This window comes from Sinocyclocheilus grahami, unplaced genomic scaffold (genome assembly GCF_001515645.1).
Source record: "Sinocyclocheilus grahami isolate Dianchi unplaced genomic scaffold, SAMN03320097.WGS_v1.1 scaffold160.1, whole genome shotgun sequence".
In the NCBI taxonomy this organism is placed as follows: Eukaryota; Metazoa; Chordata; class Actinopteri; order Cypriniformes; family Cyprinidae; genus Sinocyclocheilus; species Sinocyclocheilus grahami.
The window spans coordinates 1,218,560-1,241,205 of record NW_015505339.1 but is presented as its reverse complement, the minus strand read 5'-3'; the positions used below and the strand labels follow the sequence as shown (position 1 = coordinate 1,241,205).

Below are 22,646 nucleotides of genomic sequence, written 5' to 3'. Positions count from 1 at the left end.
CGGATCGGCTTTCACCGTGGACGAAGCGGAGTCCAGCCCGGAGTCGTCACATGTGGTTTCCGCAAACCCGCCGGACGCTCCTTCGTCGAATCCGCCTGCCGCGCCGTTCTCAAGCCCACCGGCCTCCGCTCATTGTACACGGCATCACAATATGGTAGGGACGTAACATTTCCATCACATGCTTGAGGTATTCGGCCAATCACAATGCACTGGATAGCTGGCCAATCAGAGCACACCTCGCTTTTCAGACCGATGAGCTTTGTAAAAATCGACACGTTTCAGAAAGGCGGAGCATAGAGGAGAAACAATAATGTACAGTATGTGGAAAATAATGTGTTTTTTTAACCTTAAACCGCATAAACACATTGCATTACACCAAATTCACAACATAATGTTCTTTTTAGCAGCATCATATGACCCCTTTAAAACCACAAGATGTTTGAAAATCTGCCAGGGGCTGTTTTCAATAAGTCTCTCATCCACACACACGCACCTGTGTGGTTTCTGGTTTCCTGCACCTGAAATAACCTCACCAGCATTCTGAGAAGACCAAAGATGATACTTCACAGAACATCACAGGGTAAGTCAACATTTATGAGAGGACAGTCCATGACTGTCAATTCTATTCATGTGCGACCTGTGATATCATGTATGATGCTGGTTGTATTACATTGAACACTTATAAAGAGTTTTTCATGACATTTAGCAACCCATTTTCCTTCCTTGAGTTAAAAAGTGTATTGAAAAAAAAGAGTTGCATTAGGAATTGTGAATGCAACTTTGCAGTTGATTGTGAAAAAGAACAGAGTATAAATGGATCAAGCGGATGAGCAGGATGTGGAGGCTAAAAGTCAAGTGCACCCTTGAGAGCATCTTGACGTATGTTTCTCTTTAACTAAAGGAACATGATGTTAAGACGTTTTTGTTTACTGTACTGACCAAATGGGGAGAGAAGCATGTTCCTGTTAAACTGTACAATTCAGTGTCACAGAATGCACGCAATGTTATCTTGTACATACATTTTTATTCATTTCTTCTACAAATCTATAAATACAATGTCATATTTTAAAAGCCCTAGATTAAGTTAAAGTGATTGTTATTTGGAATAATTTACTTGGTTGTGAAAAGTAAAATCTGGGTTATTGTGGTAGAGCGATATAGACATGCTCTAGGAAATCTTACATAATTCAATCTTACATACTGTATTAACTTAATCCTCCATATGATGGTCGATTGTGCTTGGCTTATTTTTATTAGTTACACTGTAAAAAAATGTCCACCTATTTCAACTTAAGTTTAAGCCTTCAATTGAAATTCAATCAAATCAGTATAAGGTATATATAAGGTATACTCAAAACAGTAGTACAGTCATTTCTACTTACATTTTTCAATTTTTCAACTTATTAGGGGAAAATGCTGCAAACATAAACAGAACATTCCCATTTATGCAAAGAAAACTTTTATGGTTAACAAAACAAACAAACAAGTATGGTTGGCTAATGTTTTGAGAATGTTCTTAGAACCAAACATTGCTAGTTGTTTGCTCTAATGTTGCAAACTTTATTCCACTATTTCTGCAGTGAAAAGTTTATCCCCTGTTGGAAAAAGCAATGTTATGGATAGAAGACTCGAGACACTTGACTCCTGCTCATTGACTGGAGTGTTGTGGATTACTGTGATATTTTTATCAGCTGTTTGGACTCTCATTCTGACGGCACCCATTCACTGCAGAGGATCCGTGATGAGCAAGTGATGGAATGATATACATTTCTACAAATCTGTTCTGATGGAAAAAACAAACTAATCTACATCTCAAGAGGGTGAGTAAATATTTAGCAAATTTTCATTTTTGGGTGAACTATTTCTTTAAAAAGACTTATAGGAAAAAAGTAAATAAACCTGTCGTCCACTATTTTTCTCAGACCCTGATTTGTCTTCCTCTCTGGTGTTCTCCATTCACGCTTCTCTTGCTTTCAGCTGAATGGCAAACTTCTCCAAGTGTCCTCTTCTTTTTTTCCCTTTCAGTTGCTTTTCTTTATTCCCCCCTAAAAAACTCATTCCCGGGGCGCACATAATCCCTGTGCCTGTCCAGGCCTAGCCAACAGCCTTCCTCTTCTCGCTGGCTCCCATGATCGCTGCCACCCCAGCCACTGCTTTGTTTTTCGGCCCAGGCTGCACAAAGCCACTTGTCAGGGGCCTGGAGGGCTCTGTCCAAAAGGGGTTTGGCTCGGCTATCTTCCCTCTTTTTCTCTGCTCAAGTAGTGGAGGCGAGAGTGAAGGGATAGGAACCACAGAGGAATCCATTGAAGGGAAACAGCACCAGAAGCCCCCCTTGGAACCACTTCCCAATGTCCATCAAGACACACACACTTTCAGAGGCACTTCCCTGTGCCAATCAAGTCACTGTGGAACAAAGAGGCCAAGGGAGGCCCTCCGAAGAACCTTAGTGACCCACACACCCCTTCTATCCTCCTCTCATTCTCTCCTCTGAAGGAGGGAAAGTAGGAGACCTACTTTGAAACGAAATTTACATTTTTTTCCTTTGCATCATGACATGCACAAAAGATATGGGCTACATTCAAAATGTATTTGCAGCAAAAAAAAAATCAATGCTGTCATTAGAAACTTTGCCTCTATTTTTTTTCCAAACTTTACACACAAATCCAATAATTGCACACACAAAATGCAAAATGCATCTCTTGCAAAATGAAGCACCGCATTCAAAACATCACAAACACATCTCAAAAGCAAACATTTGTAAACACCTTTGCCATTTTAATACCTGTCAGATTTTTGTGTGTTACATAGCGAATTGTGTGTTGTGTTTTGCAAAAAGTGTTTTATGAAATTGAAATCTGAGTCAAAGGGTGAGAATTAGCATATGGTTCTGCAGATTTGGTGTGTGGTTCTGGTGTTTGAGTGTCAGGTTTCAGAAATCATGTGACAAGTAAAGATTTTGTGTGTAAGAAAAAACTGTAATTAAATATACTTGTAAAATAGTATTTCTGGTGAAAGTTTTCAAAAATTAAAAAGATTTTAAAAAGAAGATGGTGTAACAAATAATCTAAATAAATGAATGACTATTCAAGCGAACTGACCCAAAATGAGGAGCTCAGAATGAATGAATCAAAAATATAAATTTCTATGATATTTTTACTTTTACTTTATATTTATTTATTAAATTAATATTATTAAATTATATTATATTTTATTAATTATTATATTATATTATTAATACATTTACCATACCTACCATTACATGCTGTTGTATATTAATTTAATTAATTTTAATTTATTCACGTAAACTCCCAAAATGAGTCTTTGAATATACAATGGTTTTCATTTTTATTGTTTTTATTATAAGATTAATTTATTTGTAATAAGATACTGCTCCATGTTGTCTACATATTTATCAACAATGGCTTGAAAAACTATTTGAACTAAAAACTACTTGGAATTAGCAGGGCCTGCATAAAATAAAATTTTATAAATATAAGATTTTACAAATAAATTTTTTTTGCCCCATATAATATATAATTTTGACCCTTGTTCAATTTTTATTTGCGTAAAATAAAATGTAAAAGGCAACAAATCAGGCAAATAAAAAAGGAAATAAATAAATATATAAAGGGTAATATTGTTTAGTGATCCCTCATTTCGCTCGAAAATCGAAGAAAAAATTCTGTAATGTCTGTAGGTCTGAACATTTCAGAACCCTGTTCCACAGAGGACACATACAGTGGGTATGGAAAGTATTCAGACCCCCTTAAATTTTTCACTCTTTGTTATATTGCAGCCATTTGCTAAAATCGTTTAAGTAAATTTTTTTTCCTCATTAATGTATATACAGCACCCCATATTGACAGAAAAACACAGAATTGTTGACATTTTCGCAGATTTATTAAAAAAGAAAAACTGAAATATCACATGGTCCTAAGTATTCAGACCCTTTGCTGTGACACTCATATATTTAACTCAGGTGCTGTCCATTTCTTCTGATCATCCTTGAGTTGGTTCTACACCTTCATTTGAGTCCAGCTGTGTTTGATTATACTGATTGGACTTGATTAGGAAAGCCACACACCTGTCTATATAATCAGAATCAGAATCAGAATCAGAAGAGCATTATTACCAAGTATGTTTACACACACAAGGAATTTGACTTGACGACAGGTGCTTCCAGTGTAGAAGAAAGTACAAACATAGTGCAGACATACATGATAGTGCAGACATACATAGGAATAACACAGTAGGAATGTAATATAACACTAATATAATAAAAAAAAGAAAAATTGAATAATGTACTATATACAGAAATAGAAGTATAGGAAAAAATTTAATTGTTTAGATAAATGTACAGATATGTTTATTAGGGTGCAGATATGTTATTTACAAAGTGTGCAGTTTAATATAAATATAACTATGTTAGCCCCCATTAAGGCTATAAAAGACAGAAAGACAGAAAAAAAGCCTATAATCGTAGTCTTATTTAATTTGGTTCTAACAAGCTAACAACAAAAATATAGAAATAGATTGAACATATAATAACTATATCTGTGACCCTGAACCACAAAACCAGTCATAATTAGCACTGGCATATTTGTAGCAATATTTTTCTCTTTCTCAATTTTTTTTTTCTTTTCTCAATTTTTCTTTTATGCCCAAAATGATTAGGATATTAAGTAAAGATCATGTTCCATGAAGACATTTTGTAAATTTCCTACCGTAAATGTCAAAACTTAATTTTTGATTAGTAATATGCATTGCTAAGAACTTCATTTGGACAACTTTAAAGGCAATTTTCTCAATATTTAGATTTTTTTTGCATACTCAGTTTACAGATTTTTAAATAGTTGTATCTCGGCCAAATATTGTCCTATCCTAACAAACCACACATCAATGGAAAGGTTATTTATTCATATAAATATTCAATAAAAAAAGACCCTTATGGCTGGTTTTGTGGTCCAGGGTCACATATATTTACTAAAAGTATGGTTACTAATTACTAATTATTTCTGCAATGACTTATTTAATTATTGTAATATAATATAATATAATATAATATAATACTGTGTATTCATAATAATTACATATACAGGTGCATCTCAATAAATTAGAATGTCGTGGAAAAGTTCATTTATTTGAGTAATTCAACTCAAATTGACCATTGGTTGCTTTGCTTGAGTGTTCTGAGTGGTTGCTAGGGTGTTGCTAGGGTTTCCTAGGGTGTCTTGAGCAGTTGCAGGTGGTTGTGAGGATATTTCTAGGTAGTTGCCAAGGCGTCGGTAGTCCATTAGTTGCTTCGGTGATTTGGGTGGTTTTTAGGACATTGTTAGGTGGTTTCCAGGGCATTTATAGCCAGACAGTTGCCTGGGTGTCTTGGTTTGTTATTAGGATATTGTTAGGTGGTTGCCAGGGCGTTGATGGCCAGGCAGTTGCTTGAGTGGTGTTGATGGTTGTTAGAGTGTTATGCGTGGTCGCCAGGTCTTTGTGTGGTGGCTGCAGGAGTGTTCTGAGTGGTTGCTAGAGTGTTACTAAGTGGTTGGGGGCATTGCTAGAGGGTTGTGGGGAGTTTCATGTGGTTGTCAGGATATTTCTAGGTGGTTTCCAGGGCGTTGCTAGCCAGACAGTTGCCTGGGTGTCGTGGGTGGTTATTAGTATATTGGGTTACACTTTAATTTAAGGTGTCTTTGTTACAGTGCAACTATACATTTAAGTACTGAGTAATATTAATTAACTACATGTACTTACTATATGGTTAGGGATAGGATTAGGGGTTGGTTTAGGTTTACTTGCATGTAATTATGCTAAATTTATTGTTATTATCATGCACATTATTATAATACTTGCCAGGTCTTTGTGTGGTGCTTGCAGGAGTGTTCTGAGTGTTGCTCTATATTATTGCTAGAGTGTTGCTCAAGTGGTTGGGGCATTGCTAGGGGGTTGTGGGTAGTTTCATGTGGTTGTCAGGATATTTCTAGGTGGTTGCAAGGGCGTCAGTAGCCCGGTAGTTGCTTGGGTGATTTGGGTGGCTGTTAGGACGTTGTTAGGTGGTTGCCAGGGCGTTGCTAGCCAGACAGTTGCCTGGGTGCCGTGGGTGGTTATTAGGATATTGTTAGGTGGTTGCCAGAGCATTGCTGGCCAAACAGTTGCTTGGGTGTTGTTGATGGTTGTTAGGCTGTTTTGGATGGCTGCTAGGTCTTTGTGTGTTTCTGGCATGTTCTAAGTGGTTGCCAGGATATATCTAAGTGGTTTCTATGGCTTTTCCAGCCAGACAGTTACCTGGGTGTCGTAGTTTGTTATTAGGATATTGTTAGGTAGTTGCCAGGGCATTGCTGGCCAAGCAGTTGCATGGGTGTTGTTGAGGGTTGTTAGAGTGTTGTGGGTGGTTGCAGGCATGTTCTGAGTGGTTGCTAGAGTGCTGCTAAGTGGTTGGGGCATTGCTAGGGGGTTGTGGGTAGCTTCATGTGGTTGTCAGGATATTTCTAGGTGGTTACCACTGCTTTGCTAACCAGGCAGTTGCTTGGGTGTTGTTGATGGTTGTTAGGGTGTTGTGAATGGCTGCTAGGTCTTTGTGTGGTGGTTGCTGGCATGTTCTGAGTGGTTGCCAGGATATATCTAAGTGGTTTATATGGCTTTTCCAGCCAGGCAGTTGCCTGAGTGTCGTGGGTGGTTATTAGGATATTGTTAGGTGGTTGCTAGGGCTTTGCTGGCCAGGCAGTTGCATGGGTGTTGTTGAGGGTTGCTGGGGTGTTTATGGGGTGTCGCGGATGTTTCTAGGTTTTGCTTGGTGGTTCTTGCCTGGAGAGTTCTGAATGGTTGCTAGAGGTTCCTAGGATGTTGTGGGTAGTTGCAGGTGGTTGTCAGGACATCACTAGACAGCTTCCAGGATGCTGTTAGCTATGTAGTTTCTTAGGTGTTGTTAGCGGTTGTCAGGGCATTACTAGGTGATTGCTAGGGCATTTAATAGGGTGTTGTGGTTGGTTGCCAGAGTACTGATGGTGTTTTCAGGATGTGGTTGCTGAATTATTCTAAATGGTTTGTTAGGATATTGCTAATTGGTTGCTAGAGCATTGATAGAGTGCTGTGGGTAGTTTGTCAGGGTATTAAAAGGGTGATATTGGGGGCTGACAAAGCTTTATGGGGTGTTGGGGATGATTGCTAGGTCTTTGCTTGATGGTTGCTGGAATTTTATGTGTAGTGTTACTAAACAGTTGCTAGGGGATTAATAGGGTGTTGTGTAGTAGTCTCAGGACATTACCAGGTGGTTGCTAGAGCTTTTTAACCAAGTAGTCCTCAGGTGTTGTTGGTGGGTGCTAGGGTGTTGCTAGGTGGTTTATAGGGTGTTGTTGTTGGTTGCCAGGCATTGCTAGGGTGTTCTGGGTGGTTGCTATTCCTTCAATGTAAGTCTAGGGGATTTTGTTTTTGCCCATTTTATAAGTTTGATCATTTAGAAAAGTAAGTAGTAGAATTTGACATATTATTCATGCCTGTAGCACATGTTGTTGGAGGAAGTCTAATAATTACAGCCCAAAGTATCTGAGTTCCGCAATGGTCCATGTGACATACTTTTTGTGATCAAAAGTGTCTGTGTGGACAGTCCGCAAATAACAAGGTAGACACGAAGTGAATGCTGAGACCAAATTAGTCCAATATATGGTACTGCGCATGTGTTGAATTTGTCTGTTCACGCTCATCTGTGGTTAAGAATACTTTGAAAGCTGTGCGGACAAGGCTATGCACAAGATGGAGTGGAACACAGGAAATGAAGTGTACCCAGGCCTTTAGGGCTAGGAGTTCCACACAGTAATAGTGCAAGCACAACACAATATAAGAAACAACAACAGAAAAAAAAGAATCAATCAAAAGGTGGCACTACACCCTGCACCTCATGCTTGTGAACACAGCTGTTTTCCTCCCAGTCTCCCAAAAGCTGAAAACTTGATTAGAGCCACTTCATGTCAGAATCAATGCAGCAATGGATTTTTAGATTCTACACTAATAGCACAGAATAACAGTCTGTAGAGAGAGATGGACACTCCTTTGTGTCCAACTACTCCATTCCTGTGTTGAACTCTTTTTAACTATTCTTCTGTCCAAGAGAATGAAGAATGAAGAAACAAAACAACGAACAGAAACAAACGCCATCAAAATAGAGTAAGGATTAAAGTTGGACTAAATTTCTGTTATTGACTTAAATTTGTGAAGTGGAAATATATGAAGAGTTCAGATGCAAAATCCTCTAAGTGCTGTGAAATATATATATATATATATATATATATATATATATATATATACATAGTCAATAAAACTCGTGCAGTCAAAGTCTTCTGAAACCATGCAATAAGTTTGTGTGAGGTATTATTTTAGTATAATTTATTTACTATAATTTTTTCTTTTTGTCCTTTTTATTAGTTTTTTATATTATTATTTAGGTTCAATTAAAAAACATTTTTTTTTATTATAGTTAATAATTTTGGTGCTCACACATTCATTTAGTTGACATCAATTCTAATTTCCATTTAGTTTAAGTTTTTCATCTAATATTTACATTTTATTTTAGCTTTATTTCAATTAACACATTTAAAAAACAATTATTGTAGTCAATGATAATAACCCTGTTATGATTAACAGACCAATATTTAAATCCCACCCTTTGTTGTAGACCTCAAATTTCTTAGCGCTATTTAAATTGACTGTTTTGTGATATTGCATTGAATATGCAAACATGAAAGAGATCTGAAAGGCGTTATGGAAGAATTTTTACTGAATAACAGCCTGTTCTTGACAGAAAGCCACTGCATGGCTTCACAAGACTTATGGATTTTATTTATAGTACTTTTTTGTCCTTCATGGAGCTCGACTCCTTTGACAAAATTACAAATGTAAAAACCAACTCTCCACTGTAAATAATCTTTAGCTAAAGTCCTGGCTTAAGAGCGTCATTGAAACTCTTCCTGCAGGCACTGTGAACCTACATGCTCAACAGGTCTGATCTGTAGAACAAAAGCAGAGCCAGGGCGGTCAGGAAATGCTTTAGGAGGTTATTATATAGATAATTATCACTCAACTTTAACCAGTCCAACTGGACATTATGCTAAGGGGTTTTATTCAGCTTCAAAAGAACAATTGCATTGTTTAACACAATGATTTTGATAATTCAATAGATCTGAGGAAAATGTATAAAACGTTTCGGCGTGATTCAGAAAACTTTACAGATTTGGCTCACAAATAAAAGTGCATGGGAAACTCAACACACATCTGACTTCAAAAGAGCCTGACTTTAGCATGTTGCTAAGAAATCAACACAACTCCTACTAAACTACATAGTACACATAATGGTTTTAGTCCATTTGTAATGGGAATGCAATAGATTCACTGATTTTGGTAGTGAATCAATTAAATATATTATGAACATATTTATGATCAATCTTTCTTAACCCATTGTTTTTGTTTTACACAAATAATTTAAGGACAAAACAAGAAAACAAATTGCCAGTGGGGTAAGACAAATACAAATAATTCAAGATATATTGCATATAAATGTATCTTGTTTTAAGGATTTTTTTTAAAGGTACTTGTTGAGAAATTCCTTTTCAAGTGTAAATGATTATTTGACTTTCCCCTGACACTGCCACGGGAAGTGACACATCCTAGTTAATGTTTCCAGGTGGACTTCAGACACACTAGAGCATAAAAAAAATTACAGACACACAATGTTTCCACTAGGGTGCTCAATTTAATATGCTTAATCTAAAATACATACAATGATATCATTAAAAATGTTTGTATACTATTACTTTTTTGTATTATTTAAATACTATTTTTTTATATTTTGAAATTGAATATTTTTAAGTTATTTCAGCTGAAAATGTCAGTTATTTTGTTATGTGCTTTTTGTCATTAAATTTTTTGTTAATAATAATGATAATACACTTCTATTTAGCTTTATTTCATTTGAGTTTTAGTGCTTCATTTCAGCTTTATTTCAAATAGTGACACTGATTTTTAATCATTTTAGATGACAATAACAACATACATCAAAACTCAAGTGCAAAATACAGCAACTTTATTTTTGGCTATCATATCTATTCAATGATTTACTCATCTGCCACAATAATATCTTAAATTATCTTGATTATATTTGATTATTCTCATCAAATATTGATAATTATAATTCATTCTAAGGCTCAGACTGTAACTAATTCATTAAATGTTTTTTTTTTTATTAAATTTTTTTTTTTAAATCGTCAGCTCTATAGTTTCCACATGCACATGTAAGAATGTATGTGGGAAGACATTCATTTGTATGCTGGTGTGAACATATGGTGAGACATACACACATGCCACACACACACACACACACACACACACACACACACAGTGACAGAAGGTAAGGACATCTGATCTGGTAGACTTAGACATTATCGTGTAGTGCTGAGGGTAATCTCAGTCAGTCTACAGATTACACTTAAAGACCCTCACACACACACACACACACACACGACACACACACACATGCACACGCACACAATCATTAGAGAAGTGTATGAGTGTGTGTGATCATATTAATGACTGAATGTTACAGCTGTTTTAATGCCCAGCAGATTCACAAAGCATGTCTCAATATTTTTTGCATTTGATCAACTAGAAACAGCATCAAATAATAGTTTGTCTCATTTTTTAGTATGTTAATTATAGTCGTCTTCACCATGACTATGAATGCTGTGACAGATGTATGTTCTCTCTGGAGAGGTTTTGTGCCTGGTCAAGTGTGTTTGCATGGATGTGTGTGTTATCAAGCAGTAGAGGATTTGGCGGCAGTTACACAGCTCAAAATATTTCACGACCCCCTGCTACTGCATGGCCCTTGAGCTCCAGAGGAGGGAGCAGATGGCCGTGTTTGGCCCAGGGCGGAGAGCCCAGACCTGGGGAGACAGTCCTGGCACAGGCCTGCTCCAGAGCTGTTTGCTAAACCGAGACATCGTGTGATCAAAACCCCTGAGAGACTTTATTAGCTGGCCACTAGAGTGGGGAACATATCCAGGGAGGCATATGAGTGCAAACGGACAAACACAAACACACGTTCAACTATACTGCCGTTCAAAATTTGGGATCAGTAAGATTTTTAATGTTTATTAAATTAATTAAGAATTCATATTAAATTTATTCAGACACCTTCAAAATCTCTCACATTATCACAGTTTATTCGCTATAGTTAAACTGTGTCAATACAAATTCATCTTGATAATGTCAGATAACTTTGATAGAAATATATGTAACAAAACATGGTCAGGTCAAAGTGTCAAATCCAATTTTTGGCCCCAATTTGATTTATGTTGTAATCAATTTTACTGGTAGTCCACTTTATGAAGACTTTTTGGGTATAATATGTCACAATTTACTTTATTTTGCTATCCTCACTTAAATGAACTATAGTGTCCTGCACCCACTAGTAAAAAACATAAAAAATGATATCTGGTGTCTGAATATTTTTTGGTTTGACTGTATATTGTCACAATATTGTTGTTATGGAGACGAAGGCACGACGGAGATTATAACAACAAATCCTTTTAATGGTAATCCACACGATGAAGAGAGTCTAACACACAGGGTAACATTAAACAATACCGGACAATGGAAGACAGGACAGACTACACTTTAAATACGGGAACAAATGAAGATAATTAATGACACACACCTGAACTAAATGACACAGTCAAACATGAGGGAAACACAGAGCACATGAGGGATGAAAACAGAACAAAAGTCCAATGGGGTGTAACATATATATTGATAAAACATGTATATGTTATTGTAATTGATAAAAAGTGACCGTAAAGATTTATATTGTTACAAAAGATTCCTATTTAGAATAAATACTGTCCTTTTGAACATTTGATTAATCAAATAATCCTAAAAAAAGAATCACAGGTTACAAAAAAATATTATATATATATATATATATAGATTTCTGAAGGATCATGTGACACTGAAGACTGGAGTAATGATGATGAAAATTCAGCTTTGCTTCACAAGAATACATTACATTTAAAAATACACTGAATTAGAAAATAGCTATTTTAAACAATAATAATATTTCACAATATTACTATTGTACTGTGTTTTTGATTAAATAAATACAGTCTTGGTGTGCTTCAGAGATATCTTTCAAAACATTAAAAAAATCTTATCAACTCCAAACACTTGAATGGTAGTTTACACACTATAATACACACATATATATATATATATATATATATTGTTTGAAGCCACATTCACTCAGTCTGGGGTGTGACCATGGAAACTGGGCCCCGAGAGCCATTTCTATAGCACCTCAATGGCTTCGGAGGTGCCCTAAGGGAAGCGTACGGCTTCTCTCTCTTTATCTTACTTACCATCACAAGAGACACATCACCCACACTTTACACATGCTCCACACACACACACCTAACTGCTTTTCATTCCAGCCCTCGGGGCCCAGGGGATGCCAGGGGCCCCAGAGTGATAAACTACTAGCTACAGGATCCAAACAGACACAAACACACACAGAGCTACACCAACATACACATGTCAGCCAAACTCTAACGCAATAAACCAGATGAAGTGTTTAAGAGAGTCACATCAGGGTAAAGCCATCCGTCTGTGTGACTCCCCGTGATTCAATCAAAGAGTCAGACGCAGTGGCTCAGGAAATCAGTGATTCATCAGTGTGACTCCAGCAGTCAGTCAGTTTGTCAGAGATTCATTGAGTCTGAAAGCGTCAGTGTGGATGAGTGTCTCACCTCCAGTAAACGAGGACGGCCAGCAGCAGAATGAGGCAGAGGAAGGTGAGCGCCGACACCACCACCAGAGGAATAATCCACTCCATCCGTGCTGAAGCAGGCACAGGGTGCATGCTGGAGACTATGGTGCGCTCTGAAACACACACACACACACACACACACACACACACACACACATGCACACACATAACTATCAACACATCGTACAAATATCAAATAGAGGCTGTGTTTCAATACCTATTTAGCCTACAATTATTATTACTATCATCGCTAATATTTATTCTTAGCAATAATACACTTGCAGTAATTTCATAAAATTACATTATTACATTTTTCACAATATAATATTCAGTTAAAATTATTGTCAAATATAGTTCTGGTTACCACTATTTTGCCAAGTAAAATGTGTTCTAGAATGCTAGATGAATTTGTTTAGTTTGCCCTAGAACATTCCAGTGAAAGGTTGTCCTGATCCTGACAATAAAGCATCCTTTAAGTCCAGAGAGAATTGCCCAGTCCTAAGCTGAACTCTGACTCCTTCCCCAAAAAACCTGATTGGTTGATAGGAATGCTGTTCCAGGACTAACGAGGATGTTGATTCAGGAACACGTCCCACTTGGCAAGATCACGGTCACCCTACCAGTCTACAGCTAACACACACACACACACACACACACACACACACACACACACACACAAAACCAAACATACCAGTGTCCCAAATTGTCAGCGGAAACCACAGACTCAGATCCCGAACATAAGAACAGAGTGATTAGAAACCTGCAGCCCCCCTCGGGTGGTCCAGAACAGCATGCTACTAACTAATCCATGCTGCTACAGCTTCAGCACGGTCAGACACAGACCCGCAGTCACGCAAGGAACAGCACTCACACACACACACACACACACACACACACAGGATGAACATAACTCCAGTGCCATAGAGCTAAATATGGAGTTTCTCTGTTTCTTTCTTGTTTTTTTTTAACTCCCTGCAGCTGAAAATGTTTTCTGCTTTCATCCTCTCTGGACCGGAAAACTAGGCCAATCCTCTGCCTCCGAAACAAATAGAGGGGACGGAAAGCAAGATGGAAGGATGAGAAGAGAGGAGATGAGGAAGAGGAAGAGGGAGAGACAAAGAGAAATGAAGGAAGATGGTAAATAAAGGACAAATAAATGAGAGTGAGAGAAGGAAATGAAACCATCGTTGTTGCACACGGGATGCAAACAGGACCACAAAACACAAGAACTGAATGTTTATTGAGAAGAAAACGAGTTTAACGTTTCCTGCTGAAAAGATGAGTGCTGCTGCACATGCAAAACTTGCCAACACAATGTTAGAGTGATATGAAAGGTTGCTATGCAGTTGCTAGGGTGGTATGAAAGGCTGGGCAAAGACAAAAGAGTCCACACGCAGGGCTCTATGATATTATGGTCTCTGGATATGACTTAGGTTTCTCATTCCAAATAAAAATGTCATGCGGCAGAGTACATGAGAGTGTACATCTTAATCATTATTTTCTACTTTAAAAAAATATTTTTTTAAATAAATGCATTATTTAAAATAAATAAATAAATATATATATATATATATATGAATTGTTATGCTGTTAAGTTTTTGAGAGTTGCACAACATGACATTTTAAAACTGAACTAAAATTGCCTTGACATAAAGAGATAAAATGATCTGATATTTATCTGAGATGGGTCTGCATGTTGGTAACACCACGTGACTTTGGCCGTCATTGTTTTTCTCATGTTTTTTTTCGTCATTATAATATCAGGACAGTTGTATCACCCTGACATTTTTCCTTTTATTGAATAAAATGAATGAATCTGAATTCAGAAATTAAAACAATGCTTGACTGGCATTTTTAATCTATTTAGAACAAATTAATAAATTTAGACCAAAAAATGAGTGCCATGTCATTGCTTTTCAGCAGTTGTTCTCAACTAGGGGGAATCAGCAAACTTCCAAAAGGGTCTCAAGATGACTTAAAATAAGACAAAAGCATTAAAATAAGCTAAAACAAGATATCCCCCCCTGTCCTCAAATGTGTGTTTGTCTTTAAAAAACTATTATAACTCAACGACAGTGTTATTTTAGCTATCATACTATATTCTTATAGTTTTTATTAATATTTTGAATATTGAATATTTTGAATTCCAATATTTTATTTCTATATTTTATGTTTTCACTGGAAATTTAAATGTAATTAAAAATGTATGTTGGTCTATGTTGGGTCTATGTTGGGTTTTTGTAATTTTTTAAAAGTCTGTTTATTTTATTTTATTAAAATTTTTGGTCAATATTAGTACATTCAGGAATATAAAAAAATAAAAATAAAATAAAATAAATAAAATAAAATAGAGAAATGTGGCCTTGGCATCAACAGTAATGTATGTATTTATTTATTTTTATTTTATGTTTTACTTTTAGTTAGCTAGAATAACCCTGTTCCATGACCATTTTTATATATTTTATTTATATACCTTTTTTCCAGTTTTTCTGATTTTAAATATTTTAAATGGAGAAAATATGAGTAAAAACTTTTTTATAAAAAATGTATATCCATTAAATCGTGAACAACTGGAAAGGTCATGGGGCCTTGAATTATGCTGTGGACAATGGTGGGCCTTGGAATCAAATAAGAGATATGAAGGTCGACTAGAAAAAAGGCTTGTTTCTAACCTGTAAGTATAGAGAAAGGAGGCACGTGTTTGCGGTCTTCTCTGCTGGGTTTGCTGGTATAAGCCGTGTTGTCTGGGGTCTCTATTACTGCCGTCACATTATCATCAGCCACTGGATCTCTGGTTGGCAGCACCTGTGTGTTTTCTTCCTTTAATGTGTGTGTGTTTTTCTCCAGATGATCCTCCGGGACACTAGATGGCACTGTGGAATTTTCTGGCCTCCGGTTTTCTCCTTTCTCTTTCGCCGTTGAATCCGGCGCTGCTGTGGGCGGATCTTTTGTCACGGATCCGTTGGTCTGCTTTTCAACATCGTCTGGAACTCTGGCATCTTTACTCTCGGCACTTTTCTCCTCATCCTCTTCCTCTTCTTCTTCTCCGTTCTTTTCTGCATCCTCATCCTCACCCTTTCCTCCCTTATCTCCTCCGTCGTCAGATCCGTCGTTCTCTGCGGCTGCGGTGGCGTCTGCGTCGGAGGCCGGTGAGGAGGGCGCTTCTGTGGTGGTCACCATGGGTTTGGCTGGGATCTGGCGGCTGGAGGGCGGAGGCCTTGTGGGCCAGACGGAGCTGGGGAAGGAGGAGATGACCCCACCACTGAAACCCAACCCCGCCAGGAGGGTACTGGTCACCACAGACGCCACCGTCGCTTGGCTGCCGCTGGAAGAGGGGCCGATGCCGGTAGCCATTGAAACGAAGGAGAACGGAAGACCAGAGGAAGTCCAAGTGGAGGAGCCGGAGCTGATGGGTGCCATGTCTGCAGAGGATGCTGGGGACACAGTTGGCTAGAGACAGAAACAAATGGCATTTTATTAACATCTACATTGATTCCAAAAGATAAAATCTGTGCACATCATGTAAGTAAAATAGACCTGACATAAGCCGGATGAGGACCAACAGAATAACAGGTTCCAGGCCCTTTTTGAGTCATCTTTTTCATGCATAGCTAAGGATTTGCATTGAGTTCTAATGTGCAATTAATGTATCTAAAATAAATATTAAATAAAAACATTATATATATATAAATATATATATATATATATATATATATATATACACACAAATGATAATTATTATAAAAATATTTGCAATAAATACATTTATATTATTTTATAAGAAATAAAAATAGGCAATAAATAAGGCAAAAAAATAAGGCAATAAAATTTAGAGTAATGTGTTTCAGGCCATTTTTCAAGTAATAAATTGTATATTGTATATTAAAGACTTGTAATAACTGTCATAAACACACACACACAATATATATATATATATATATATATATATATATATATATATATATATATATACACACACATTTGTATTAATTCAAATAATGTAAATTAGAATAAATGTATACATATACTTTCTAAAATAAATAATTATATTTCTATAATTCTACAATAAGTAATAAATAAAATCAATATTTTTAAATCTTTATAATAATAATAATAATATATGTATAATCAATGTACTTTTTATATTATTATTAAAATTAATCTTTGTAATAAATACATTTACATTATTATATAAGAAAAAAAAAAAAAAATCTAATAAGCAGGTATATTTTATACGCAAAGAGACTGTGCTGCCACCTGCTGGACAGATGTAAACTTACCATTCCAGTTTTGACTATTCTTGTGCCCTCAAATATCCTGGTGGTGTTGGCTACCATAACAAAGAAGACAAATATGAGTGAGAGGCAGCACTTTTAAAAGCCACACCTAACCTAGCCTTGTCTGTGTGCAGGTGTAGCCCTGTACCTCTGAAGAGCATGCTCTGGCTGAAGTCACTGCGCTTGTCATTCAAACACACCGCCTGGACGCGGAACAGGTACAGCACATCCGACGACACCGGTGCGATGACGGCCTCCTGAAACACACACACAATGTTACATATACAGTGAACATACAATACGTCACGGACAGATACGCACGCCTCTGAAAAGTCAGTCTGGAAGGGTTATCATCTGAAGCTTCCAGTCAAAACACAAAAGAAGAATGGTAGACACACTTTGAAGTGTGACCTCTCCTGACAGAGGTCTGGAGGATGAAGGTGAACAGCTTGTTCTCTTCTCCTTCACTTGACGGTAACACCTTTCTTCTCAAGTCATTAGCATTGAAAATAGACAGTCTCTATCAGTCTCTCCCTCACATAACATTCATTACCACCTAAAGCACCTCTGAGCTGCTCAGCTGGGACACAAAGGCATTGGGATTCAACGAGAGAGGCGCTGATTTATTTTTAAAGGCTGTTTATATAATGTATGCCTTTATCAATAAATTATTCAACATGATCAGGATCTTTCAGAGAAAATATTAATATGCATTACACTTCAGATTAGTATATAGTCAATGTAAAATTAACTATATCACTGTAAATGTAGTGTGTAATAATATGAGGGGACACGGTATTTAATTTGATTCTTTATTAGCGGTGTTTCCAAAGCATCATTTATTATTTATAACCAGATGAATAATGCTATTTTCTTAAAGAAATGAATACTAATACTCATTCAGCAAGGACAAATTAAATTGATCAAAGGTGACAGTAAAGACACGTACAATGCTACAAAAAAATTCCATTTCAAATAAATGCTGTTTCATATTCATCAAAGAATACTGGTTTTCACAGAAATATGAAGCAGCACAAATGTTTTGATAACTGATAATTGACAACGACAATAATCATAAGTGTTTTTTGAGCAGCAAATCAGCATATTAGAATGATTCCTGAAGGATCATGTGACACTGAAAATTCAGCTTTACCTACATAAATTGCATATAAGTTACATATTAAAATAGAAAAAAAAGTTATTTGAAATTGGAATAACATTTCAGAATATTACTGTTTTTATTGTATTTTTTTTTTTAACAAATCCATGCAGCTTTAGTAAGCAAAAGAGACATAACAAGAAAATCGTCCAGACCACCACATTTTCAACAGAAGTGTATACAGTACTTAATCTTAAAATAAATATGAATAATAAAGGATGAGATAATAAGCAGCTCCTTCACTGAAATGTAGTGAGTTTGACTGCGAATCAAGACTATATTTTAGAGCATAGGCTGGACCCTATAAAATCACTTTTTTCAAATATGCATCATCAAATTAGATTTCAACATTAATGTGAATGGTGCATGGCTGTGCTAAACACCTCCATGATGTGGTTTTTAGGGCGTAAGGTGCTTATGAGTGTTTGTTTGTGGGTGCCTACTGGGCTAAATAAAAAAAATTCAATATTTTAAAATGTGTTCAAAGGAGCGTACTACAGAGTACAATACTTTTACTGGTAGCCGATACTAATAAAAAAATAACACACAAAGGGTAGAGCATATTAAATTAGGCCTCTAGCAACACACTTGATTAACAAATCTACTTTGATGGTCAGATATGGGCACTTTTTAACAACATTTCCTTCATTGCTGCTTGCTTGTCTCAATGGTCTCTGTCTGAACCTCACTCAGGCAGCCTGATTTCGTCTCTGAGAAATGAAGATTCAATACAATTCTAAATATGAGCAATAGCCATTATCATAACTCACTTCACCTCTCCGGGGTCTGCTGAAAAGTGCCGTGATTCTTGAGGGATTTGTAAATCTTACGCTAAGTAAATGGCGTCAGTTCTTCTCCAATCCAACACCTTTCTGATTTATGCGAGTTTGACTCTATTTCATTCTGTAGAAGACCCCAACTCAAATATTACTCTGTGGTGTTGGGTTATTATAAATGAAAAGGAGTAAAAACTCCTTCTCTATTGATCTGGTAAGCAGTCCCTCTAAAATCGAGTCGGTTGCTAATTTGACCCAGATAGCAGCGTCTTGGGACGAGAGAGGAAATAAAAATGGAAATGAAGAACTTAAAAGAAAGGAAAAAGGGAGGAACAAGAAATAAAAAGAGAAAGGAGGGAATGGGGCGGCTCTGATGATTTTCCGAGATGGGATGCCATGCCATTTTCAAAAACTGCACACTGGAATGTATGGGAACAAAATGAACAATAATGACTTCATTTCTTTGTACTGTTCTGTCGCCTCACAACCCCCTATGGACTAGAGAATCGGAAATCTCAGACTGTTATAAATTTCACACCCCACAGAGTGTGCTCGATGGAAAGTCAAGAGAAATGGGTGTAAAATACATCTCCACCTCTTAAACAGTTTTAGTGCATTAGTATTTTCAAATGGTGGGCCCCAAGGTCGGTGTCTACCGCTGCGGCCCCCTGCTGACGACCTAAAATACAGTCTTTATTCACAGTCACACTCACTGCGCTTCTGCAAACATGGATCTGAGGCTCTAGCGGAGGAGAGATTACAGGATATTATCCATGAGCTAGGGGTTTACAGACATGATAACAACATCCTCACATGCCAGTTTGTTTTCCAAGAACAGGCTGCACAAATCTATAAATATATATAAATATATATATATAAAATAGCCTACATTTTGAATTTTTCTTGTTTTTAAGCAATAAGAAGAATATTCTTCTTATATGTGACTCTGGACCACAAAACCAAGTGTCAGATTTTCAAAATTGAGATTTATACATCACCTGAAAGCTGAATAAATAAGCTTAAATAGGATAGTATTTGGTCGAGATACAACTATTTGAAAATCTGGAATCTGAGGGTGCAAAAAAATCTAAATATTGAGAAAATCGCCTTTAAAGTTGTCCAAAAGAAGTCCTTAGCAATGCATATTGCATATTACAAATCAAAAATAAAGTTTTGATATATTTACTGTAGGAAATTTACAAAATATCTTCATGGAACATGATCTTTACTTAATATCCTAATGATTTTTGGCATTAAAGAAAAATCTATAATTTTGACCCACACAATGTATTTTTGGTTATTGCTACACATATACCCCAGCGACTTAAGACTGGTTTTGTGGTCCAGGGTCACATGTCTTTTTTTATTGTTTTTAATTTTACTTGTTTACATGTTATATAATATATATATATACACACACACACACACACACACACACACACACACATACATACGTGTGTGTGTGTGTGTGTGTGTGTGAAAGGATAAAATCTGTTTAACTAGGAAATATGCGACATTATGGAAGTTAAACATGTGGCATATGCTATTTCATGCTGTCTTTTAAGTATAACAGGGATATTTTATCATATCTTAGGGGAGATTTTGTGGTATAGATCAGTGTTTCCCAACCTTTTTTTAGTCGCGGCACCCTTTGGAAATTTTAACAAATTTGTGGCACCCTACAAAATTAATTTTGTCACAATATTTGAATTTCTAACTTCGATATGATAATTTGAAAAGTATAGATATTCGGTACAACAGGGAAGAACTGCAGAATATAATGTCCTACAGAAATTTTTTATATTAAAAAATGTTGTCCATCAATGGTGGCAATCAGTGGGCTAATTTCTATTGAAGAGACCAATTTATATGACAGATTTTAATGTAGGCTTTTATACATATGTAAACATTATTTAATTACCATTATAACTAGCTATCTCACAAATTTTTGCTCACTCAGTGTTTTTTTTATTTTACAGTGGGGTAATTTTGGTGCAGTAGCACGAGATAGCTTGATTTAAAACTTTGAATTGAATAAAAAAATGACAAGTAAGCAGTCAGTAATAAAATAAGAACAAATAAAGAAATTAATAATGATAGCACAAATAAAAAATAACGACAGGCCTCCGAATTAAATAAATTGCTTTTTAGTTTTTCAGGTAGGTCTAACAGTAGGGTTAAGATATTTATCCATTATATATCCAGATATTATCCAAATAATGGTTAGTCCTAGAAAGCTATTATTATCAGAACACGTGAGCATAACATAGCGGTTAGCAGATCAATGAATGAGAGGGCAGCGTTACCAGAGTTGCCCATAGGCTATACCACACCATGTTACAACACAGTAGGGCTATTGCAGACAGAAACAATACTGTACTAGGCCTACATCGATGTTTCCTGTCGGCTCGATTTTTGAGTGGACTTTGCTGTTCCGATTCGCATGAACGGTATACGAGTGGAGCGACTGAGCGGAGCACACACACGCATAGAGCGGGATAATACGCAGAGCGTCACACCACGTGAAAGTGAAATCTGAGCGGTGAACTCATTTTCGGCAGCCGAAATTTCGGTGCATCTCTAATTATTGGCGACATCAGAAGTGGATATTATATAATAGATGCTTTTTTGAACATTTTAGCAATTTAAAAATATTAAAAAATGATTTTTTACACGGCACCCCTGCTCTCGACAGACGGCACCCCGGTTGGGAAACACTGGTATAGATGACCAACAAACACGATAATGTCTTCCAATGAATATTCAGTTTTTACATTTCATAACCCACTTTATGAATGTTCAGTGTGATGCAAATTCAATTTAATGCTGTCTTTAAAGACACATATTTAATCATCTATTGGGTTTACTGTGAGATATATTGGTAAAGATTATCAGCAAAAAACAAAAAACACACACTTATTTGAGTTTTAAGTATAAGACAAATAAGACAAATACCTTATCATTCGTAGGAATTATTGTGAGATATTGTTATATGGATGACCATTACACACATTCCTCACCAGTTTCTGATCACTCCCTTTGACGTATGTCTCCTCATATGACTCGTCGTTTCTGGTCCAGCTGTAGGAAATGTGGTAGCTGATGATGGGTGGATCGTAGGTGATCTCCGGACGGGACCATCGAACGAAAAGCGCCGTCTTGTTCATGTGCTGGACGTTCATGTTGATCGGGGCACTGCTGCATGCTGCGTGAAAGACAGAAAAAAACTAAATGTGTGTTTACCTCTTTGCCACCACTCTAACCTTGAGCTCCATTAGTGCCCTTAGATCCCACAGCCACTAGATGGCTCTGTTAGACCATTGACTACATCTACTCGGCTTTCACGTGTCCTGAATTGTGTCATGCCCTCTGTAAACACCAGCAGCATCCAAGTTGCTGTTAATCTCCCCAGCAGAAGGTGTATAATCACCGAGCGTGCCACAGTTTCTGCCGGCTGACAGTGTGCGTAGGGGTGAGCTTCTATTCGTAGAGAAATCTGACAGAAGAAGCCCTAAATTTTCTTTAGTTTTGGTCTTCCTAAAATGCATGCAACATAGACAAACACACACACCTTCACACACACACACACACACACACACACAACACACTCCCTCCCACAGCCACAGGGG

The 22,646-nt window shown here is 36.7% G+C and overlaps 1 protein-coding gene across 1 annotated transcript in view; it reads right to left on the bottom strand.

The window, feature by feature from the left end:
- Positions 1 to 12,695: 12,695 nt before the first annotated feature.
- Positions 12,696 to 22,646, bottom strand: part of LOC107592877 (receptor-type tyrosine-protein phosphatase gamma-like) — a 38,412-nt gene continuing 28,461 nt past the window's right edge. Inside the window, exons 4-8 of the mRNA XM_016282454.1 lie at positions 22,038 to 22,222; positions 17,231 to 17,339; positions 17,086 to 17,135; positions 15,478 to 16,255; positions 12,696 to 12,918 (exon numbers count right to left, since the gene is read on the bottom strand). Coding sequence (XP_016137940.1) covers positions 12,782 to 12,918; positions 15,478 to 16,255; positions 17,086 to 17,135; positions 17,231 to 17,339; positions 22,038 to 22,222 — 1,259 coding nt within the window. The 3' untranslated portion in view covers positions 12,696 to 12,781. The remainder of the gene's footprint in view (positions 12,919 to 15,477; positions 16,256 to 17,085; positions 17,136 to 17,230; positions 17,340 to 22,037; positions 22,223 to 22,646) is intronic.